Source organism: Dendroctonus ponderosae, unplaced genomic scaffold (assembly GCF_020466585.1).
Source record: "Dendroctonus ponderosae isolate FM_Combo_2020 unplaced genomic scaffold, Dpon_F_20191213v2 Dpon_F_20191213_6, whole genome shotgun sequence".
Taxonomy (NCBI): Eukaryota; Metazoa; Arthropoda; class Insecta; order Coleoptera; family Curculionidae; genus Dendroctonus; species Dendroctonus ponderosae.
The window spans coordinates 7,540,252-7,560,824 of NW_026018814.1; the positions used below are offsets into that span (position 1 = coordinate 7,540,252).

Consider the following 20,573-nt stretch of genomic DNA (forward strand, 5'->3'; position numbering starts at 1 on the left):
TAAGAATTTCCCGGAGTTTACGAGCAAAAAAAAATTGCAATATTCTTATTTTGAACACCCTGTATGATAAAGTCAATAGAAAAGAACTCTTTTTAGTCTGTCCAATCGGAAGCTTAAGCTTGAAATAGATTATCTGTATTCAAGACAGCATTTCTGGGGGAAAGTTGTCCATAATTTTATAAGATACGATGGTCATTTTCTAATTCAATAATTTTAGGAATTTTTATTTCGAAGCAAAGCCAAATCTGATTGACGAAAGTGAATGGCTTCGGCAACTTAAAAAGAAAAGTGGCTTGTTTTTAGAGCTTCTGAAGTGAACTACAAAAAAATTTTCTCAAAACGAATCACGAATATGGAAATGAACAAATGGGAATTTCCGACCTGAGCTGATCATTAGTTCTTTGCAAAAATAGCCAAAATTTAATTAAAGTGAATTAATAGCACGTAAATCAATATGTCGATAGAAGCTGCACACGGTATCGTTTTCGGCTGTTTATTAACATTTAATTAACCCGATTAAAGTCGTTCTCTCATCGAATTTTCAGCTCCAGGTTTTACCTCAAACGTGGGCCATCAGAGGACTTCGGATGCCCTTGTTTACCCATGGCGTTTCATCAATTTTGTAATTATCCCCACTTGACCGTCGATGAAAATTTGAGATAATGAGTACATTTTCCGGGAAATTTAGATAATCGATTTTTGATTAAATTCAGTAATATGTCAAGTTTTTTAGTCAGTTATTTGAAATTAACAGTAAAAGTTGAAAGAAATTGCAGAGTAGTAAATCATGTGATCATTTTAAGTTGGTTCAACAAAATGAATTATTGAAAACCCAGTTAATTCCAATATTAATTCACTGTCACCTTTGGGAGGTATTTGCTCTTATGATTATTTAAAGTGACGATGGGCCTTTCGAGGGCCGGCCCTTTTAAAAGCCACTTAAAGCACTTAGCGCGTTAAATTTCCAATTGAGATTCACTTTTAAGAAATGTTTTATTTAGCGAAAATCCGCATAAAATGGAAGGATAAATTTTTCAGTTGCCTGCGAAAAGACTGCGAGCATCAAGCAGATATTGAGCCTAAGACTCAATCGTCACATTATACTTTATATTTGTAGGTGTTCCAGTGCCAAATGTTACTTGGTGGCTGGAAAATACCCTTCTGGACAAATCCATGGATTATATCACCATCCATAGCGACGACCCGTACCATTTTTGGCACAACATCACCAAAATGAAAGTTCGCAATGTGCTTCACATTGACAAAATTGAGAGAAAAAGTCTAAACGCTGTATACACTTGCCAAGCTACAAACAGTCAGCTGATGCATCCAATATCCAGCAGCATCACCTTGGACGTCAACCGTAAGTAAAAGCGAAATAAAAGTTTGCTTGAAACTATTGAAATCGAATGCGGCGCTTGATCAAAACAAACAATATTCCTAGGTAATCCGCACACGGTAATTTATGAAAACCCTCACACACAGTTTAGCATAACGTGCATTATGGTAGTAATCCGGCATTCACCATTAATTTAATATTCATTAAAATTAATATCCGTTTCGATAAATTTAGGTTTACATTAATTACCGGGATGCGTATTTTACTAGGATACTATTTCGATGTTTTGTTGCGCAGCATTGTTGATGAGGAAAATCCCCCTAATTACAAACGTTAACATTAGGCGATTAATTATTCATCTTGGCATATTTTAGCCATATCCTGGAATTGAATTTTTAGGAAAAGGCTTTACAGGTTCAGAGTTGTGCGTTCCGTAAATATGAGTGCGCTCTTGTCAAAAATTCGAATTTCACTCATCGTTAGGAAAATTTGGCTGAAGAATTGACCAAACTGTTGCGGAACAAATATCGCTTAGCATTTTTCAAAAGGAAATGGAAATAATCGGCCGGTTGCTCTCTTTGCCCATGACCTAAACTGGAGTGCTAAGTCGTCCATTACCTGGACTAAGGCCCTAATATGCACAAACGCCCTCCTGGCAGAGAAAGGACAGAGTAATAGAAGCAACGAAAAAACGTTGGCAACAAAATTCTGAGCATCTCTTTGACTTTATAATCTTTCAGAGAACTTTTAAATCAAAACACCACAAAATAATAAAATAGATCAATCATTTGGATTTGTTAACTTCCAAGTACTGGTAAGTAAAGTTTAAATACAATTTCATGTTTTCGTATTTGTTTTGTTTTGTGCGATCGTCGAAAAAATATTCCTCCTAACTCTTGGAGAGCGGTTTTCTCGCACTAGTTATGAAAATAATTCTTTTGTGCATAATTCTGAGCAGGAGCGGAAATATCTTCTCTTGAATCATCGGCATTATACTACCGGAGCTATTTCAAGTCGTGGCTTAATTAAGATAGGACTAAATAAGGTTTTAACTCGTCGAAAATTCGCCCGTTCCACTTCGATTAAATTACCTTTGGATTACGAGCAAGAAACGCATCAAATGCGCGGTTTTGCGAAAATTTCCACTTGAACAAAATGATTCTTTTCGCAATTTAACAGCTCTGATGATCGCCGGTTACATCAACCGCCCAAGGCGGGCTTGAGGCTTTGGAATAATACACTCACCCCAGGTCCACCCTCTTGTGAATGGCGTCGCCTGATGGATTTGCCTTGATTGTGAACAAACTGTTTACAACTCACTAAACAGCCATATTATTACGTGTCAGGAACGTGTTGAATTGAACCTTCACATTCACGTTTGCGCTATCGTTTCGCATCCGGTCGCATGCTATATGTTGCATTGTTAATAAGACTTGGCGGCTTTTTGCCATTCTTTTGCATAGAAAGCCCTTTAATCTCGGTAATTGCATGCGTATAGGCAAATAATGTTCAACTACCATACCCTAATCGGGAATCTGGCGCGACTTTCGACAAATTTCCGTGATTTGTCAGGTCACGCACATGCCAGTGGATATAAATGAGTACAAATTGTAAAGGCAATAATTAACGAGGTAAAGGTTGAAGATGCAGAGATTTCTTGAGGTTGATGCAAATGAAGCGATAATAACCGAAAGCGTTTCCTAGCGGAGATGTTCGCTGTTAAAGTGGGCGATTTTATTAACATTTCCACGTAAATCAAGTGCCAGTTGAAATGAAATCAATTATTCACCGGGAAGGTTGGCTCTGAGATCACACTGGACCGAAACAAAATGCATTCGAAATCAATAGTCACTGCAACCTGAATCCCATTTGTACGAAATTCACTATTCCCTTTGGTAGTTCTTGGCCATTTCGGCATACATAAACTGGATGGGTGCATGTTGGGAAAGGCCATTTCGTCCAGGCTGGGATTTAAGGAAAGAGCACGCTATAATTTCTGACCGTTGGCCTTCCCTGTTAAATTCAAACGTCCAGACAAAGAGAAAGATAAATGAAACAGACTAAATTACTTCTTGTCCTACGAACGGAAATTAGTTTATGTGGCAAAAGTCAAACCGCTTCGGATCGAGCTCGTTCAAAGTCGGATTTAATCTAGTGGATTGATTTGGTCATTTAACTATTTTATCGTCACTGGACTTTGAAAAAGGACAAAGTGGCTAATGGATGTGACTGTTATTTATCTCTAAAGCCCCGTAATCAAATGGATCCTGACCAATATTTTTCCGAAGTTTTAATTAAAAAGCTTGCATATCACTGTACTAATTAATTTCTTTGCCTCCTTTTTCTGAATCTTTAATCTAAATTCTAGGTACTGAGGATCAGTTGCATCGTTTGAGTAAATAACTATTAAAACATGATAGTTCATTAATATGTAAACGGTTAATTAAGCATGGTTTTGTCTGTGTAAAGATTAATTACATTTACCGGGCTGCTTTGGATAATTAGCGAACCGGTGATGATCTGATAGTAGTTTTCAAATACATTGTTTTTGATTGAATCATGAATTAATTTTCGTTTTGGAGAAAAATTCTGTTATATGAAAACAAGAGTTTTAGGAATGCAAACCCGTCGGGGACGAAACTGTTTGGAGAAGAAATTAATGAAAATCAAACAGGTCAATTGTGTTCTTGCCAGTGTTCCCACCGGATTTGGTTTTCATCCTTTTTCAAGATTTTTAACTCTGATAAGAACTTTTAGAACCTCCCTTTTTTAAGTTTGGGAACGATCACAAAAGTTTTTTAAATAAAATGAGCATGAGCAAGACTTTCTATGTACGCAATTAGTGTGTACGTACCTACAGCAGAAGCATTTTTTTCCATTAAGTTCATACTTTGAAACCCAAATGAATGGAGTCGTTTTTCACGTCATCAATATTTCCAATTCGAAACTGAAGTAGTTACTTTTTTAAAGATTTCAAACGAAATTTCAAAAAGAATGTTTTTAGAACATTCACTAGAACAAACTCACGCGTAAGAAGAAATTGATTGAAATCATGCCGTTTTACAGGCGCAATGAGCCAAATTTTCCAATTCAAAAATTGACGTTAAAAGCCTTTACTAGGAGACTAAAATCGCAAAAAATCCCCCAGCCGTTAGTGGTACGAATGAGACTTACTAGAGAAAAAATATGACCATCAATGGAATATTTCCATTGCTAAACTGCAAGCATTTCGAGCCTTTTTACTTGATGGTGCTCGAAATGTAAATACCCAAAAACATCCTTTAGTTTTTCCTTTGCAGCGTTTCTAATAAAAAATCATCCAAGTGCGGTTTTAATTATGAAATTGGTAATTTTTTCCGAGTCAGCCGAACTTGGCATTAACCGGCCTTTACTGGAAGATTGAAATCGTAAAAACCCCCCAGCCGTTGGTGGTACGAGTGCTATTCACTAGAGAAAAAATGGTGCAAATTTTTGTCTCAACCAAACAGAGTCAATTACTGCAAAATGCCCTTTACCAAACTAGACTTCTCACTAGCAGGAGGTTCAGAATCTACCAGAATGTGAATATCCAAAAATTTCCAAAACTATCGAGTTTTCTTCTGAAGTGTCGCGATCAACAACTGCGAAAAAATGCGTCTTTTTGTAAAAGCAGCCGATTTTTGCAAACTTTTGAAAATTGCTGTTAAAATCTGTTCCTGAAAGATTCGAGTTACAAAAACTCGTCGGCTGTTTGTTTTTCAAATGAGATTCGGGGTATAAATAACGTCCAAAGTTTTCTAGCTAGCGGAGAATCTCAAGCAATGCTTTATTGTCATTGAGAAACATTTTTGGAGGCGTTTCTTTAGAAGATGCTCCAGTCATTCATTAATCTCTAAAGCTATCGAATTTAACAAGAAATTGTTTATATTAACAATTCTTGTAAAGTGCACGAGCAACCAGAATAAGTCGCAAAAATGCGGTGTTGGTACGTGAACAAAGAAATTGTCTACATATTACCAATAATACGTATGAGACATAAAGAATTCATAGTTTCTTTGAGAATCCAGAATTTGAAGAACATTTTAACCAGAAAGTACATTAATAACCATCAAAATGTAAAACATCAAACTTCAACATTTAGTAACAACAAAACAACAAAGTTTGAAATAATTGATTTCAGCAAATTTTAAGGTGCTATTCCAAAAGGTCTACCATGCTTCCACAGAAAACTTGGTGAAACTAATTAAAATAAAGCTCAACACCAACATGTGAAAACTTTTATAAGCTATAAATAGCGATCGTAAATATGTTAGGAGATCATTTTAAGTACAAAATAACGAGCAAAATTCGCAGCCATCCTTCACATGAACTTAAAATAACGACAAAATGTTCATATTGAAAAGAAACTGTTGAAAACCTATAGCTCAAACGTACGTTGTACTGGTTGTACGTACTGCGTGCATTTTAGACCTGATCAATAGAGAAATTTCGAAATACTACAGAATGAACAAGTGAATTTAACATAAGTGAAAATTGTGACAAAGAGCTGAGGCGTTTAATAGTCACGAAACCAACCCACTTAATAAGAAGCGCTGTTGACTACAAGCCCATCAATCGTCCGTAAAAAAAACAATTAACTCTTCAGCTTCCGAGCTGATGAGGAATTCTTTGCCACGAAAACCTCTTCCAAATAAATATCTGCGTGTTTCCCCATTCCGTTCTTGGTGTTGATTTAAATGTCCCCCCTTTCGCCCATCATCCAACATCTATCGATAATTAGTTCGAAAATGTATTAACCAAGTCCCATTTTCCATAGTGTTCGATTCGTAGTCAGTTTTGAGGTTGAGTTATGGCCGCTTCGGGTCACATTCCATCCACTAATTAAAGTTAAAATGTTTCTCGTGCGACTGGATAAATTACGGTCCGATGATGTGTACCGGCCCCCTCATTGTTTCAATATTATTGTCATGAAATTGTTGCCTCGCCTGAATAGACAATCGCTTTTCGGTTCCGGATGGCTTTCAACTTATAAGCAACTTACTGGAAAATTACGTGTTTAGGGTCAACTGTTTGAATCTCACAACACTGACACGATTAGCGCGACGCCAGTTGCACTTGGTTTCAAGCTGTTGAATACAACATCTTGTAATTTTCCCATAAAAAACGCGTGCTGAACCTGAAAACCCGAAAAACACGACACAAGCAAACGGCAAAGCTGGAGAGCTTACAAAGTTAATCTGATATTTCCTTTGGTATTTTTAGACCTCCCGACTTCTTAACACTATTAGTGGTTACGGTCGCCCTCTGAATTCTGTTAGGCATTGTTTCAGATCCTCTTTGTTGTCAAAATATGAAATATAAGCTCCTTACGCCTTGGCCTCCGAAAGGTTATGCATTAAACATTTTACAAATCGCCCCCGGAAAATCATAGGGCTCGACGACGGTCGTTCGTTTTCATTAAGGAGCGAAAAAATGCTGCTGCCTTCTTGTGCATCGGATGAACGAAGGTACTTAATGCGGTTTCCAGTCGACGTGAACATGGAATTAAAAAGAACTTCCTGAAAAGTCATGGCCCAGGGTTAGACATGCAGTCTAAACCCAATTAAAGCGCGGCTTACAAGGGTGGATTTGTAACGTTATCAACATAATTAGATTTGGTTTGGAAGCTGGCTGCTTTTCGGATAAATTCGCTGCAAATTGGTGCAGAAAGGAAAATAAAATATGTTTCAGCCAAACTCATGCTCTAGACAATAGTTCCGAGGACTAACTCTAGGTTCCACCATAGGAAAGCCTGAATGAGCCAACGATTTTCGGCAGCCGAAGTTGCAGCTTTAACCATCCAGAATTGGTTTTTATGTATATAAAGTAAAAATCAGGCGGAAATTGTTAGAACGGGCAAAGATTTTAAACTAGAAAAGTAGATAAGAACAGTTGCAGTAAAGCTGATGGAGTTTTAGAATGACGCAACTCAAACCAATGAAATGGAAATTGATAGTATAGTCAACTAAGAATATTAAATTGATACTGGTACTTTGTAGACTTCAAATCGTCTTAATTGATTTTTCAAATACAACATGAAGAAATGAAGAAGAAAACTTTGCCAGTTGCCAAGCAAGTGATAGGCGATAGAAAAAATGTATCAAAGGTAGTACTTATAATGATGAGAGACTGAAGAAGTCATCTGAAAACAAAAACGATTATTTGTAAAAAATGTATGCAAAAAGGAACTTAAATGTTTAATGGAAAAAGTGCTGGTTGAAAAGCCAATGGTAAGCGGTTGATAAAAATGCATGACAATGACTTTGAATTTTTCGATTGGTTTGCAGAACAATATTCAGAGTTTCTGTAAACAGAGGTTACTAGTAATCTTGGGAGCCAGGTGAAACACATGACAGAAAATAAAACTTGGAGGAAGAATAAAATATGCCTGTTATAAGAAAGTTAACTGTTTATCGAAAATCTGCTGGTTGCAAAGCTAGTGGTAAGCGATTGATAAAAGTGCATGAAAGTGCCTTTAAAGAAGAATTTTCCGACTTGTTTGGAGAACAGCATTCAGAGCTTCTCAGTTTTTAATCATTCGGTAAAAAATAGCCAACGAATAGCAATGATGAGAGTCAGGTGAAAGACATGATGAGAGATGACACGAGGATGAAGAATAAAATATGTCTTCAAAAAAGACGTTAAATGTTACTTGCAACATCGAAACCGAGACTTACCAAAACCGTAGCAAAGACGGAAAGTCACAGAAACATAGATTTGTTAAATGACACAGCAAATAGGGCCAAGTTTAGTCAAGAAGTGAACGAGGAAATGGCGAAAATGTAGATACAGTGAGAAGAGACAGTAGACGAAAAGTTAGAAGCTATCACGCAATAACGACGATAGCAAACAACAACTTGAAAGTTCAAGACATGAAAAGTGAGAAAAAATAGTTGAGCGATTAAATACTAGACTTAATCGATTCAAGGTGTAACTTACGAAGTCGAGAGCAAGGAAAGTGTTAAAAGTTGAATAAGGAATTCAAAGATAAAATAAAACTCCTAATAAAAGAATGAATCTGAATTATAAAACGAAAGAGGTAGCGGGCATATTTAGAAATAACGGCAAAGTGTTGCAAAATGACGGCCAAGGGAGAGTAATCTTGAATCCCGAAGACAGAAGAATATATGGAAAAAATCTATTTGCAGAAGCCAGAAATGAAATGAAAGTCTACAACGCTTGCAGAGGACTCCCTATAATCTGGAAAGACACAATTAAGGGCATGAAATGGTTCAAAAAACGAGGATATAACTAACTTGTTCACCCAGATGGATGAATTAGGGATAATTCCTGACCATTGGCTGACAAGAGTAACTCAGTTGTAGATAAGTTCTATATTGTTGAGGCGAATTCATGTTTTCGCACTGTTTGCTGGGTATTTCGTCTAAAAAAATGTTTCCTTACTAATTGGAATTTTCTCTTACAGCTTGAGCCTGGGTGTGTTGCAGGATACCCTCTAGGTGATAGTTATTGATTACCTTCTGATAAATAATTCGTTCTTATTGCGAGACAAGAGCACTATCTATCAATCAATTTATCAAAAATTTTCAAGCGAAAGGCGCAACAAACAGTTTGTGAGAAAAGAGTTTCTTAGCTTTTGCTCATTTGGTGAAGAAATAAACAGATAATGGTACTTGTAAGGAGGAGAGCCAGACAAAACATATGACCAACACTGAGACTCGGACGAAGAATAAACGATGTTTCGTATATATTTTTGAAAGGTTTCAATTATTGTAACGAATAAGTTTCGTGTTGTTCTTAGATGGAAAGTGTAGCAGTTCTGCAAATCAACACACTGAAACTTGAGCGTCAATTCAAAATATCAAATTTGCTTATTCATTATTTAAGGGAGGTCGAGCTGACCAGTGTCCTTTCCATTGCGTTTCATAACGTCCCGAAATGACTTTTATGCTCGCACCCATTTCAAATCTGTTGACAAGTCCTGATGGCGGATGTTGCTTCATTTACATTTAAAACGTATTCCCTCTTTAATTAGGTGAATTGTGATGTTAAGTCACTTAACTAACACGGTGACCGTGTCCACCGCTGACCTGGTTAATCCACCCGGGCAGATTATCATTTTGATGGCTCAAAGAGATACTTTTCACCTTTGGAATTGACCTAATCGAGCTCTATAATTCAAAGCCCTGGATATTGAAAAATAAACCATTTTAAAATATAGTTTAATGCCAAATCAATCAATTTATTGATTCAATCAGGAATTGATAGGACCACCTAGCAAGTTCCTCTGTCAGCTAATTTATTCCGGAATCTACAAATTAGTTTCGAACGAACCCAATCAGGTTGGATTTATAGCTGCCGTTAAGGCCCTCATTGCTTAAGATTATTTAGATCAATAGTCGGAAAATGATGTTCTCAAATTTAAATGAGACACTGAAAAAGGCAATTTGCAAAAGGAATCGTGCTTAACCTGGAATCGGGGTAATAAATAATCGCCCGTCAAAGTGTTAATTATACAGCGAAACAGCCATCAGCGCTTACTAACTGTTAGTTTTAACGGCAAATTAGCTGTTATGCAATAAACAGTTTTCTTTAGCCGGTAGTTTTTAATTAACCCTTGCTCTGAGAGAGATTTAATTTCAAAGGTGCATTTGAGCTCTATTAAAAAATCAGCTAACATGTTTATGATGGGTTGAAATATTTCGACTTTTAGAGACTTCCTTTAGTTGATGTGTTCAGCTTTGTGTATAATTGGAATCAAATGATGGAAATTGAACAACTGAAGCAAATATCAGAAAAACACATTCAACAGTTTTATTATATTCGAATAAAATGCAAATTGAAAAGCAAAATGCAAAGCGGGAATGCGATTTACCTTTGGAGCGAGCCACTTAAACAATTATAACATTCAAAAATAAATGATTCAAAAATGGAATTTCTGATGAAAATATTTATTCATCTTTGCAAATTTTATTCCCGGATCTGGAAACAATTAAATGCTTTTTAAGCTTTATCAAAAATAAAACTCTGTATTTCTCCGGTAAGTGGAAACTAGGAGATATGTAATAAATGGCAAATTAGCTTACTTTACTTCACGAAGCAAAACAACCCTTTATCTTGTGCGAACAAGTTTGCTACAACAACTTTCAATAGGGTAACTTCCAATTTAATATCAGAACTTTCTTTAATCTGACTCTCATCAAATAATTCGGATTTGAGAGTGTCTAAAGTTACGTAGAAAATGTTATTTACTTGAGTCCTTTAAACTTTATATAGGATTCACGTGTTAAATATAATTTAATTTGCAAACTAAAAGAGGGTTTCGAGGCCTTTGTCACGGCCCTTTTAACACAGCATTTATATTAAATTTCTTCGCAACAAATGAAAATGCTCTTTAAAGATTAAAGTTCCTTTCCATGGAAAGAGTTTCTCCCTGGTGGCTTTTATTCTCCCTTTTTGCACATTATGTATTAAGGAAATTAGGTGCCGGATGGTAACGCTGCAGTCGCGCCATTAACTTGATATCTGTTATTTTATAGAATATCGTAAATTTTACCATTAGCATAATATAGACGGATTTTTGTAACAAAAATCGCTCCTTTATATCACAAGACTAAAACCGCCTTAAATTGCCACATTTTAAAATCTTTAAAGCATAGGAACGTACAGGTTGAGGGAATAAAATTACAGTTTATTTTCTGTTCGCACTATTTGATTAACAAATTATAATTGGCTTGTTTATGTGCTGTTCACGTCAGAATGAAGAACCAATTTCGAGCCCGTTATCATTCAGTCTACGCCAAATTTCACCCTAATAATACCTTCAACAATTAATCTACCAATTTCGATAAAAGAAAAAATTATAATGGATGACTATTAAATTCAAGCTACCTCTCAACAAACGCTTTGTCTATATTTGCAAATATTGCTGACCAATAATACAGAGTTGTATTGTTAATTGAGGCTTTGCTAATAACTGCCGTCATAAAATGGCCGTTCCATGCGAAAACAATACTGAAATGCTTCGAACGCTTGCGGCTTGAAATTTATTATCATTACCCGATTTATTGAGTGAGTGCTTTATATTTTAATTGGTGCAATTTTGAACAAATTGTTTTTGCCAATTATAGGTATTTTAATCATTTTTATTTGGAGTGTCTGTCTAACTGTAACTAAGCTGTTTTCGGAAAGTTCAGCCCTAAATTAAAAGAATCTGGCCAAAGTCAATAAGCAAATAGGAAAGAGGGTAAGAAATGAAAGAAGGCAAAAATCAGATTTCATCTGATACTACACAGATAATCAAAATTTTCTGCTAACATTTTATTTTTTTTTTCTTTTAACCTGCAGAAAACACTAGTAAACGTGTGTACGCTTTTAATTTATTATTAATTTCATGTGCAGAGCGTTCAAAACCTGCGTCGTTTTTTTCTAGAGACTACGGTGAAAACTTTATTAAGAAGACACAATGAAAAAAACCACAAGAAGAAATAAATTAGAGTTTCAGTCTAATTTGCCTTTTCACCAGATAATTCACATAAAATAAAGTAAAAATTGGGAACAAATTTTGCTTTTAGTAATAGTAAAAGTAATAGCAATCCAGTCTATTAAACCTTCACTTTCGCTCGACGTAAAGCCGTGGTTCTGAAGCTAAACCGTAACGTTCGCACCTAAAACAATTTAAAGTGCCTCAAGCTAGAAGTGCCTTAAGCACCAAACTAAGCAAAAAATGTGCTTAGTTTTCTAGAAACTTGCTTTTGAAAAATTTGGAGCAACTCGGTATTTAATTTATTGCTTTGGCATTTCAATTGAAAAACTACATTGAGCTTGATTCTTCTGAACTTTTTTGCCAAATTTAGGTTTTGGTTCTTGCAAACTCTCCATCTCGTCAGAGGAATATTGAATCACATATGAAGAACATGATAAAGTTGGTAGAAAAAATATTATAACTGAAGTTTAGGTTCCAATTCGTAAAGACTAGTGAGGAATCCGTAAAACACTTTGAAATAAGTTTCCAATTAATGTTCTGCCAGGTCGACACTGTCGTGGTGTTCGAATAATTAAAGAATTCAAATTACAATGCAAGATTTAACGGCTAAACCTAGGCATTAATCATAGCAATTAAATTATAGTAAAGCTGGTCACATTCACTGAGTGTAAAAACGCAGAATCCCATGTCGGCACCCAGCGGGATTTTCATTAATCGAAATTGTTTTCGGCTTTTCAACTGGAAACTCTTTCGATGTGCTCTACATGACACAGGATATGCCCTATAAACCGGATCCAGCAGAAGTCTGGAATGTGTAATATCCGGACAAAATGAGCTTAAACCCGTGGCCATCAAAGTTTATAAAAGCTTTCTTTCCAGAGAGGCATGTAGACCGAATGGCAGCTTTGGAACTAAATATCGGCAGCCTGAAATTCGACTTCCTTTGTTTAGACAATAGGAAATAGAATAGGACATGTCCGGGGGATTTATTCGGGGAAAATTAAAACTGCAATAGATCAAACCGGCACTTGGGTTTATCGGGCTGAATAAATATCGGGATTTTCGTTAGTTCGACAAAATAATCATTTCTGGCCAGCTGAACGTTGGAAGAAAACTACTAAACTATACAGATAGTTAATCTCCTCCTTCTTTGTGCACGTTTATTTCCTCGATGAATTCCTATAGACTACCCGTTTATCAGTTTCAATTAAGTTATGTGTTGCTCAATTTAATAAAGAAACTGCAACGCAATTACTCCTTGTTTCTAAGCGGAAGTCAGACAAGAGTTTGTATCAAAAGATTTCCCTGGCGGATTTCAGCATCGTAATTCGCTTCCTTAAACTAATTTTGAATTTAGAACGGGAACCACGCTAAACAGCACTGAGCTAGTGGACATTAAATTCTTCTAGTTCATACGTCATTTCTGGAAATTGTCCCAGACTTGGAGAACAAAAGACAAGCGGTGTTTTGTGTTGCTTAACAGCAGTGGTTTCGTGTAATTTCGTCGGAATCAGTGCAAGCTGTTCGAATAAATGCTGGATTCTAGCTAGAATGTTGTCACTTTTAGAGGATTTCAGTCTACTTGAAGAGCAATCAGTAGAATAAACTGTTGTTACGAAAAAAAGGGAATTTTGGCCAAATTGATTTACCTAATTTAGACACAAATACCGAGACCGAAGACTTTGCTGAGACGAAAACAGCTTCAGTTTGTGAGCAGACGAGAAGAAATGGACAAAGAATGTGATAAGATTCACGGGCATATTGTTTCGGCAAAAATACAGGGTACACATTCTTTTCTTAATTGATTCTTAATAAGTTCTATTTCCGATGAAAATTCATTTGAGGTTCTTTGACATTGAGGAATCCAAATTTTCAATTACTTAGAACTACTGCAATAGTTTGAGGCCATTTAAAACAAAAGAAAATTTTGGGGTTTGAAAATATCGCTTTTTATTAGCCATATAGTTTATGTTGTTGCCATATATTTCCTTAGCAATAAATGTGTATTTGGTTCAAGTCGATATCTCTTACCGTTTCCGAGATATTTCACATTGAAACGTTTAGTAATTTTCAGTTTTTAACTTTTAACCAGTTTTTTTTAAGTAATTTAAGTTTAAACTATGTAACTCATTCAAATTGGAAATCGAAATAAAATAATCGTGTTCTTCTGAAATTTTCAATAAAACAAGACTTAACAGACATTAAACAATATTTATTTAGGCACCTGAAAAACGACCTCAAACTATTTTTTAAGCTCAGTAAAGTATAGTAAGTAAATTATAGTATTGAGAAAATTTTATTTTTGCTTCGCTGAAGTCTTCCAAGCATTTAAAATTTTCCTGTGCATAAACACAAACCATATCGCGCATTTTTTCAATTGAAAATGAATTATGTGGGGACATTTTCCATAAATTCAACGCATTAGTGGAAGTTAAAATATTTCTTTTTGCACTCAACTGAGGCCAAACTGACTGTAAAACAAATTTTGTCTATGACTCACTGGAAAAGCGCCAATAATCGACAATACTAGGGATCCTTGGACAATAGTAGGGGGAATTGTTAGATCACGAAATATTAGAGACCGAGAAATTGGCAAAGAAAGCCATATTGTAATAAGCAGAAAAACGGCTCTCTAAGAACTACAAACTAAAAAATAGGAAAATTGAATTTCGCACTATAAAAAAGCCATAACATTTTTGGCTTTAGCACCAATGGTTAAGAATTTATTTAAAAAAATTAATTGTAAATACAGTTTATACCCTACTTCAGAAACTGTTAACTTCCGGCTGAAACAAAGTTGCCTGAAAGGCAATATTTTTGCTTACGCATGTCAGTGAATTTTGTCACTGTATATACAACCGAAAATAAATACCAATAGAAAAAAGGAACGAACGAACGTTGTGCGCTATATGTCAGCTACAATAATTGCATCTGCTTGGAAATAAAGATAACAATATAAATAAAATGCAAACAATAGTTCTTTTGTATGGAGCAGGCACAATTTTCCATTACTTGCCCGGACAAAAGGACGTCGGAACAAACAGCCGTAAAATGTTAATACTGGCCAGTCAATAAACCGTTATCTTATAAAGGACAATAATGGAAAAATAAAGCTTCATAAAATTTACGAGCAAATGATAAACGTACATTTGCGAATATCCATTGGGAAAACTGCTTATCTGGTTGCGGCAGGACACTTAAAAATACGCTCTAAATATATGTGAAGTTGGTCCGAACAATAATTTTGGGTTAGCAGGTTTTTCAGTTATATATGAGTTTCGAATCCGATTTCGGATTCGTATCGCTTGTACTTTAGGCAATAATTTCAGCACTTGAAATTCAACAAAAAATGCTTGTGTATAGGAAAATAATAAATCTACCTAAACAGTCGCATTTCAATTTCCTGCAATTGTAATAAATTTCATTTGTGCAAGACCACGATTTTATATTTAATGTACAAAATCACAAACAACTTACAACTTATAAATGGCCGAAGTTTATCACAACCGTAAACAAGAGTTGGCTGAAAGTTGCAGTGCCGAATAAATGGCTTCGTGGTCATTTCGGGACGAAATCGCCCAAAAACAAAGCCAAGAAATCGACCACTGCTGTGTGTTTTATAGCGTATTAAACACGCTCAAAATCCAAAACTTTTAATAAATTTACCAAGCGGATTATCTATTGATCCTGGTTTTGGGTGGCTGGAGAATCAACGGGACGCTTCTCCAGATCGCCGCTTATAACTTTTATTATGGTTCGTAAATTTTTATAATTCGCTATTTTGAACAGCAATATCGCCTCAAAAACTTGCTTTATTGCTTACAATGTAATTTACTTTTTGCAATGTAATTCCCAGTTTGATCAACTATTCTCAACTTGAGTGCTTAATGCACATAGAAAATCGTACAAAAATTCTAAAAAATAGTATGTCAAAAACAAAATACAGATGCGATTAAAGTAACATTTAAAAAAGATATATAAAAATTGAAACTGAAGTGAAGGAGGACAAGAAGAATACAATGGAACTTAAAATTTATTTTAAGTGATAAGAAAAAGGTTCAATGGGAGTCTGAGCTCATAAAACGCTGAAATGTGTTAGGAATTATAGCTATCAAAAGCCCAAAAAGTAAGCTAAAAACTTCAATCGAATTTCTAAAGGTGAATATGAACGACACAACGCCTACACGCTTTAATGCTGAAAGCTTACAAATTCAGACAAAAAGCTTTATGTGAGCGATCTTCAGTACAGACTCTTACTCAAACCAACTTCAATGGTTTTGAACTATTCATTTTGCAAGCAAAAATTGAACTTATTTATAAAAAAAATAAGTTTCTTCCATTTTCCTTAAATAGCAATGAGATACTCTTAGAATAATACGATTGTGTAAAGGTGTGTTAAAAAGTGGAAAATGACTAAAGCCGGAGATTTGCAAACTATTTTTAAATAACTATCGAGGACCAACATCTAGAAAGCTTCAAATAGCAACACAAGAATAATTAGAAAGTAAATGAAAGAGACTCGAATAAGCAATTTCTAGAAAAAAGTATAAAGGTTTGCCTTTAAGAGCGCTCGCTTGCCGAACACAATTTTCAATTATGTTTCTTCTGAGCTTCTATAGTAGAAGCCATCGCGAATTTACCCTTTACTATCCAACAAGTTACATCTCCTTTGCAGACTATAACGGAAATGGATTGATTTGCTACAATAGAATACCTGCTTGCAATACGAAATCAGTTTTCGTGTGCTGTTGCCTCGTAAATAGAGCAATCGAACGTAAAAAGAGAAAATCGATTTGGCCATTTGTTGAGAAATTAGCTGATTAGCGTTGGTAGCGTCGGCTCAACTCGAACTGGGAACGCTGCAAATTTGTTGAGTTCGAAATTAAAGTGAAATGAGCATAAGTAGGCTTTTAGCACCAATTAGGAACAGGTAAAGTGATGAATAAGAGTTACTCAACCAAATGCTTATCCACTATAATCCACGTAACTAAGAGGCTTATAGAGTGGCGGAAAGTGTTGAGAAAACTTTCGAGATTAAAGTTTCCCTAGCAGGCTCCCCCAGTAAAATACAAGTCGAATGACTTAAATAATCCGTAAAGTTTTATTAAAGGATATGCATCTGCTCTTGACAGTTGTAACGGTAAAAATAAGAAGTGGCTCAACTCGAGAAACTTGGAAACGGTTTTAAAATGAAACTTTCGACGCGCGAATAATTGCATTAGCTCGTTGCAGAAAAATCTGATTGCATTAAACCCGGATTAAGATGACTCGAGAGACTATCAGAGAGCCTTATAAATTTGCAACGAGGCCAATCGATTTTCATTAGATTTATTGGCTGAGTGCTTTGCTAGGGAAACTTACCCTCAAAACCCAAAACAGTATTATTTTTCGCTGGCAACACTTAAGGCGTATACGTTTTGGGATTTTTCCTCACTAATCCAAGTCGTAAATCGTCGACAGCAACTCCAATAATTGAAGTTTACCATTGTCCGAACCTATTCAATTTTCCTCGTTTAAGGTTGGCGCGGAAAAATTGGAAAAAGTCTAGTGCGAGATATTACTAAATAAAAGTCATTTAAACGTCTTTTCGGTAACAAGATTGCTCCTCGGCACTTGTGTTAACTGTTATTTCTCTATGTTCCTGTTCAAGGGTCCGTTTATTTTTACAACCAGCCAGCGGTAGTTCGGGAAACGTAATTTGAAAAATTACGAACGAAGCCGTAAACTCCGATTTAATATTCAATACTTAATTGGAATTCTTTCTGTGAAATGCCTTGATTTTCTCTAGAGTGAAGTCTGGAGACTGGCATCGTTTATTATATCTACAATTTAAATAATGTGATTGGAATATCCGGTCAATCAACAGCGTTTAGTTGGGTTTCTTGGATTTTGGGAGTAAAATGTCAACTAGTTTCACATATAACGACTCTAAATTGATCTTCGCCTGGTTGTGAGAAGAGGAAAAGGAATTACTAACTAGTGATTTTGAGTTCCGTACTTGAAATGGAAAAATTCCGCGTATGCTTCTTCTTCAATTCAAGTCGAGGATAAATTCAGTATTATATTTTATTTGATTTTTTTGAAAATCGTCGATTTTATTTTTGTAATTTCCCTTTATAGTGTTTACAGTAACGAACACATTTATTATTTGAATTGGGAGCGATCAGAATTACAGATGAAACACTTTTTGCCTAACTGATTCTGGTGTTATCGGGGTTATCATCGAGAATGTCTTAAACTTTGTTTGATTCAAGCCTTATCCAATTCCATAAGAAACAAGATTTTCAGGTCAACTTCGGCTATTCAAAATAAAAAGACAATCGATTTAAGTTATGACTAAATTTTAATATTTTCTCCATTGCAGAAATTCTTCACCAGAAATTTGGAGCTTTTGCGTGAAAACTTTGATCAGATTTTTGTACTTGCGAACGTTATTTCCAGCGATTTAATCGAACTATTAATAGTTTTAAGGTGGAAAATTGTTGGCATCCAAAAGAAACTCGGATTTTAATTAACTTGAAGTTGAGACCAACTGATTCTACTATGTGACCATTTCACTTGAAACTCACTTCTTTTGCTTCCAAGTCAAAGGAACAAAAGCGACTTCCAAAGCAAATGCACTTAAACACCATCCGACTAGTGCTGCTTTCACTGAGTTATTCAACACTTAATAAGCATTCATTTGAAAAAAATGAACAGCAATTCACCAGTACATAAGAAGAGAAACTGCATTATGTACGACGTGGTGGTTGGTTTGTCTCAAAGCGAAATGTGTTACGGATTTCCGCTTTCAGATGCGGCTTTAAGATTAGTTTGAGCGCGGGCATGCAAAATGCCCGTATCGCGTTTAAAACGACGTCATGCACAAGTTGAAAAAAATAATTTATTAGCCCTTAAAATATTATATGGGGGTGCTTTGAACTTGGAACAGTAGCGCACTTTGGCCCCGAAATATCCAAATCTGGGGAAAAATTCCGTCAAATAATCTAGTCCATTTCGCGATTTGAAGGCAAAGAATTTCCGTGGCACGCAACTCCTAAATTAGGAACACAACAGCGATTTCCGGGAAATTATCTCTTTTCGTGAGCGTTCGCTTTTGTGTTTCCTCCAATTACTTGATTGGTACTACATCGATTCAATTGCATTAATGGTTCGAATCGCACAAAAGTTTTGGACTTGGAAGTTTCGCCACTTATCTGGAAACTTTTGCAGAAAAATGTGTTAACATTGTTCGGCTCGCGCTGCATTCGAGTGAGCCAATGATTGGAGAACAAGCCAAAGAAGTTGACACATTTCTAGCCAATCAAATTAGAGAAACTGCTCTGTAAAACTCGAGCGAACCGATTCGTGAGCGAAGAATTAATAGGTCTCTACTTGCAACAGACAACTGATATTTAACTGGTAAAATTCACTCAATTTTTCATAAATAGAGCTTTAAGCGACACATCAGGCCACATAGGATATTTATAAGCAAACAGGTCACCGCGTAAGACCTCTTTATGCAGGAGTGTTAACATCTTTTGAATAATGATTATATAGAGCGGGGCTACCCGCTCTTCTTTGGACAAAGATAAATGCGCTAAAGGAAATTTGATATTGGGGCTAAATACATTTTTTAAATCGGCCCATCGCGAATCTCCGCCTACAGTTTGAGAGTCATTTTTCATGGGATTACTTTGACTGTGGTATTTTAAAGCTAAGTGAGTAAGGATTCAGATTTCCGTCACTTTTGTTCGCATAACTTTCATTGGTTTTTCGAATACAATTCTGCATATAGTGTCTATGTTTAGATGGAGGTTTTACTTGTTAGGTGGAATATAGAACGCGTGTTTGCAAGCAGCTGAAGATGGTTTTTCATCAATTATTTCGCGAATATTTGAGTGAATAGTGCGATCAAAGTTGTGGAAATTTTACATCTTTAAACATAGTGGGATATCAGCTCAACATATGTGCTGCAATGCTTAAAGCTTTTTAATTTAATGCGTAAATATCTTCAAATGTCAGTACAACTTAAAGTTAATGGTAATATTTTCAGCAACGTTCTAACTTATGGTCTAGTTGCCTTAATTAAGCTCGTAAAAACGGTTATGACCAGGATAACGCAACTGCTGCAACATTTTTAAAAGTTTTGTCTTTTTTGTACGAATTATGATTGTCTGTTGCAAGATCAAAAGAACTCACTTGAGTAACGCATTTTTCAATAAAATTACCGCTTCCACTCTTCCAGCTCTCCCAATTCTGTTGGGACAGTTTCTTATCCATTATCGTCCATTGTGCTTTATATATTTATATATTTAACGGCAATGTAGATCTGATCTTCAGTCTTTTATTTTAAATAAAAAAGTCTTCGTTCTACAGTATGATAGCAATAAAGCGGTTTTTTATAAACTTTTAAAAACAACAACTTGATGGATTTTTATCTTATCTGAATAATAAAGAACCAACAATTAAATTCACTATTGAAAAAGAACAAAATCACCAAATTCCTTTTCTCGATATACTAATTCAGAAAAATTTAAACAATTTCGAAACCTTGGTCTATAGAAAACCTACTCATACTAACCGATATTTGAATTTCGACTCAAATCCCCCCGATAATGGTTAAAAAAGGTATCGTAAAAAGTCTATATGATAGAGCTATCTAATTTTTCCAAAGAAAAACAATTTATAAAGGAAATTCTAAATTTCAATAATTATCCAAATTCTTTTATTGAAAATTGTTTTAACGAAATTGAATTCCCACGAACAAAACAAAATCAAAATAAACCT

At 35.3% G+C, this 20,573-nt stretch overlaps 1 protein-coding gene across 3 annotated transcripts in view; it reads left to right on the forward strand.

The window, feature by feature from the left end:
• The window catches only part of LOC109540512 (synaptogenesis protein syg-2), a 203,298-nt gene that overhangs the window by 111,384 nt on the left and 71,341 nt on the right, over positions 1-20,573 (forward strand). For all 3 annotated transcript variants that reach the window (XM_019908931.2, XM_019908932.2, XM_019908935.2), the window contains exon 5: positions 1,118-1,363. In XM_019908931.2, the coding sequence (XP_019764490.1) occupies positions 1,118-1,363 (246 nt within the window). The remainder of the gene's footprint in view (positions 1-1,117; positions 1,364-20,573) is intronic.